Consider the following 4,572-nt stretch of genomic DNA (forward strand, 5'->3'; position numbering starts at 1 on the left):
GGACCTGATTTTCTAATGCTTGAAAAGTGGCAGTGCAAACAAACAAACAAACAAAAAAACCCAAGGAAAAAAAAAAAAAAATCTAAAACCGCCAGACTGTGCCCACAAACAGAGTCCCCATGCCCCTCTAAACCAGGACCTCTTGAATATATATTAACAACGTTTTTTACAGAAACAGGACACTGGCTTTTGTGGTCTCCTTGCTTTCCCTGTGGCAGGTTCAGGTGCAACGTCTCGTGTTGTGTCAGAGGTGACAGTAGTTTTACAAAGAGTTTAGATAATGGATTTGTATGAGGTAGTTTGCGCAGGGCTGATCCTGCCTCAGACAGGGGTTTAGACCAGATGCCCCCCTTTCCAGCCCTGCTTCTCTATGATCCTATGAGATCTACTCCTGTAGCCCTTTTCCCTCCCCCAATTTTTTCAGCTTCACTCTTGTTGCTTCTACAAAAGCCCTAAATTCTGTGGAACAGAAGCCTTGTCTCTGGTATTCCAGAGCACTTCTGGGGGCTCTTAAGTAAAATGTGATCAAATCAATAGCAGAACAAATGCTTTTGGGGCAGCATCTTGCAGCTTTTTTGCCAAGCAAACATCAAATATAATGCCATGAAAGGAGCTGCCGGAGGTTGGCAGCACTTAAAGTTTATTTAAAATTAATCTCAAAACATATTTCCATTAGAGGCTGCAAAAAAAGGAGGGGGGGTGCATTGCCTTGGAACATTCACAGTTACATAACTGAAAGCTGCTGGATACACAGCAAATCTTTTACTCAGTGACAAGCAAAGGAACCCACAAATACTGGCCTCAAGAAAAGCTGGTGTTAGTGCAGGGAGGCTTAGACTTTATAACCTGAAAAGCCAAACAAAATTATGGATATTATATCGTATTTTTCTGAAACCAGAAATTAATACTTTTAATGCAAAAGTCAGGCTGAAACCTGAGGACATATTAGCTGCAGATGTATATCTAGTCACAGATACAAATGTCACTCCCCTGCTGTGTGCAGACTCCGTATGAAAACTTCAAGCAACTTTCAGAACTATCCACGACAGATCCTCAGGTATCTATTTCCCCCTTTACTTCCTTTCTTGGGCAGGCCCACATACTGTCCAACAAGGAATCACTGCTCCCTCTTCCAGGGTCAGCCAATAATTTCCCTTATTACAGAAGATTTTTTCACAAACAAAAACCACACTATTCCCTCACATCTCTCCAAGGACTCACACAACAGCACACACCTCTATCCTAGCCCCTCCCAGTTCCAAAGGCTTTAAACAAATCTTAATTACCTATCATGCTACCATATTATTAATCAAAAACTTAGAAGGAAAGGGCATGTGATTAAATGGAGAGCCAGGAAAAGATTTCAGTGAAATCAAATAGCTTAACAAACCTGATTTTCAACATACGGGAACTGCCTGTTCGTTTCCTTCTGTTTCGTCCTGTTGCCCAGAACACCTCCAAAGCTACCAGATCCTTGAGAGGGTTTCACAGCTGACAATAAAAGCACACTCCATTTAACTTGGTTGCAGTTTTGTGTCCCGCGACTTTATTATAATAAATATTTCAGCATCAGTTTTCAAAACATGCACCATATACATGCATAAAAACCAGAACCTATATCCAGCAGACAGTACAGTATCCAGAATATAAGAGTTTAAACAAAGCACATGCTTACAGATATTTCTCATACTGGTTCTGGTCTCCAAACACAGCAATAAACTATTAACAGAAAAAGAAGAGACAAGGAGACTGTGCTTGCACAAGAAAACCGTAAGTTACAGGCAAGGATTTTTCAAATACCAACCTGTTTATGAAGCAAATACAATTAATGTTATGTTCATATGCTGTCTAGCTTGTTGCACTATGCAGAAAGACTCTACAGGGAAGTTATATAATGTCAAAGTATAGTTTGGCTTGCTGGACTGAAGGAAAGCACTCAAAAGCAAAGAATAATTAAGTTCCAGACAGATAAGGAAGTGAAAAAGAAGGACAAAGTGGAACTGACACAAGCTCATTCAACATCTGTTGCTACTCAGGCTATTTGCAATGTTTTGGCCTTACCACCATGAACTCTGTCCTTCAGGATGGCATCTAGATACATCCTCATTTCATTTGCATCCTTAGATGGTACCTTATCAATTGTCAGGAAGCTGGCATCCTTTAGCGTTAGCATCAGGCAACACAGTTTTCCACCATTTTGTCGCAGGACCACAGTTTTAATGTTATGGCTTAACTAGAAAGAAAATAAAAGCGACTGTAAATGAGGATCAAAGAAATAACCATTTTAAAGCATCCTCATTTAGGAAAAAGAAAATCCCAAACCAGTTATCTTCTGCAAATGCACTTAAATACTAGTATTTTGTTTCCATTCCATTCTTGAACAATGGTCAAATGCCCAAAATTAACACACTCTTGAGTTTCACGGAACTACAAGAACGCCACCATCACTCTGGCTAAATAGCCTCTGCTTTCAAGCATTTAGTATTTTCTGAAGCATACTGTGCTGAAGTGAAATCTCTCACACTTGTCAACCTTCAACAAAAGAATGCCTGGTGCCATGCTGTTTAAAAGCAACTTTTCCCCCACGTCCCTCCAAAAACTCAGGCCTTAGCAAACTTTTACAAAACAAAATTCAGATCTGGAAAAGGTCTCAATTTCCACTGGCCCTCAAGGAGGACAAATTCCCAACTCTGTGGAAAAAATGTGGCTAGGAAGCATGAGTGTGGATGTGCATTCAGTAAATATTTGACTTTAATTCTTTTTTAAAGACAAAATAAAGTAGCCGTGTTATTATCAAACATGCCTGTAATTCAAAAAGCAGATCACCGCTCTAATTATTCCTCTGCTACTTTCTACTTTTTATACCTTAAGTTCTGAGTTACACTGAAAAAAAAATCATCTGTCTAGTACTTGTTCAGTTATATGTAGGTGGAGGTTAAGTGTTTAAAACAGATGAAGAAAAAAAGAAAGATTATTCATGGTCCTCAGGAACCATCAAACTTGTGCAATAGTTACCTAACTGCATGTTCCCATTTTAATTACCCTTATCCTTCCTCATTTCTTCCCTCCTTCTGTTACTCATTTAGTCTTGCCCTAGATTAAGATCTTGCTTTACAATGTATTTAATAAAGCATTTTCTTTGTGCATACATGGAGGTCATTACAGAAGCAGGAACCAAAGGTTCTGAGTGCTCACAAGCACCAGATCTATCTGCCATGTATTCTGTATTTGTACTGCACCTAACACATTAGCCCCCTTACTCTGCTTTGGATACTATACTAGTACAAACAATATAAATGGTGATGTTAGGCTAATACAGAAGCATGCCTCAGACTGCAGCAAAAGTCTTACCATCCGAGACAGAAGTTGTTGCCTGTCTCTATCCAATAGAACTATTTGATCTAGGAAGCTACGAGTGATAGAAACATGGTCCTGACCCCTTCTGATTATAAATTAAATTAGTGTTCAGCTCATCAGATAAGGATGAATGCTTAAGGGGTGGGGCGGGGCAAAAAAACTTATACTACAGCCACATTTTCCTGTGTCTTTAGTCCTTAGCTTTGAGAAGCCAATATAAGTAACACACAAGTCCATATATGAAGTATGAAATCCATGTCAGTCAGCAAGTGGGTTTTTTGACTGGTGAAATTACCCACCAATCTTTCCCAATTACCCAATGCACACTGAACTAAACATGTTCAGTCAGTAAGAATTCAAGAGGGTCTATAAACTTTCATTCTCTTCTAAAATAAACCCATCAGGGAACACTCTCCATCATGTCACCATCCAAGTCCAAACCTTCAGCTGAAAAACTCTAATGAGTCAACAGTATTTATTATCCACCACATTCTGCATTTGTTCGCCATACCTTATTTCAACTAGATTTGTAAGGCCTTCATGGCACTTTCCTACTGTGTTCCCACATAGCACCTAACCCAAACAAGTCTTTAAGCAGTAGTGTAACATAAGGAGTTTGAAGAGCTGCTAGCACCTGGAAAGACGAGGTTCTTTAGGTAAACGTGATATCTTATTAGACCATCTAAACAGTTGGAAAAATTATTCTTTGCAACCAATTATTTAGTTGGTCTAAAAAAAGATCATCACATTTAACTAAAGAACCTTGTCTGCCTATGTCTTTAGACCAACACAGCTACAACCAACAACTCTACAGCATCTAGAAAGATTTTCTTCATTTCTTCTAGAAGTTGACCAACTAATTCTATGATGAATTTGAAATGGAAGATGAAAAAGGACCGACACTTCTGCCAAAGCCTTGTGTAAGACGAACCACTATTCAATGCATGTGTCACCTGACTGTTGAGAATTTAGCCACATACATTTTAAATCACCACTGCAACAGCTTTCTGTCACTTGAGATAGATAAGGCGTTCAGCATTGTTTATCTACATTTTTATATCAAAACATTCACAGAACACATTGACAGCACAGGACAGAGTCTAGAGAGCAAGCAGGTAACAAGGCTGATAAAAGGCTTAGAAAGCAAGTCACATGAGGAGAGGCTGGAGCTGGGCACGTTCTCATTAAGAAACTGGGGGACTGTGGTGTTGACAC

The 4,572-nt window shown here is 39.3% G+C and overlaps 1 protein-coding gene across 3 annotated transcripts in view; it reads right to left on the reverse strand.

Moving 5' to 3' along the window:
* Positions 1 to 4,572, reverse strand: part of USP37 (ubiquitin specific peptidase 37) — a 62,413-nt gene that overhangs the window by 52,951 nt on the left and 4,890 nt on the right. For all 3 annotated transcript variants that reach the window (XM_019522660.1, XM_019522658.1, XM_019522659.1), the window contains exons 3-4: positions 2,062 to 2,233; positions 1,391 to 1,491 (exon numbers count right to left, since the gene is read on the reverse strand). In XM_019522660.1, the coding sequence (XP_019378205.1) occupies positions 1,391 to 1,491; positions 2,062 to 2,233 (273 nt within the window). The remainder of the gene's footprint in view (positions 1 to 1,390; positions 1,492 to 2,061; positions 2,234 to 4,572) is intronic.

Source organism: Gavialis gangeticus, unplaced genomic scaffold (genome assembly GCF_001723915.1).
Source record: "Gavialis gangeticus isolate Ggan-Ray unplaced genomic scaffold, GavGan_comp1, whole genome shotgun sequence".
Lineage (NCBI taxonomy): Eukaryota > Metazoa > Chordata > Crocodylia > Gavialidae > Gavialis > Gavialis gangeticus.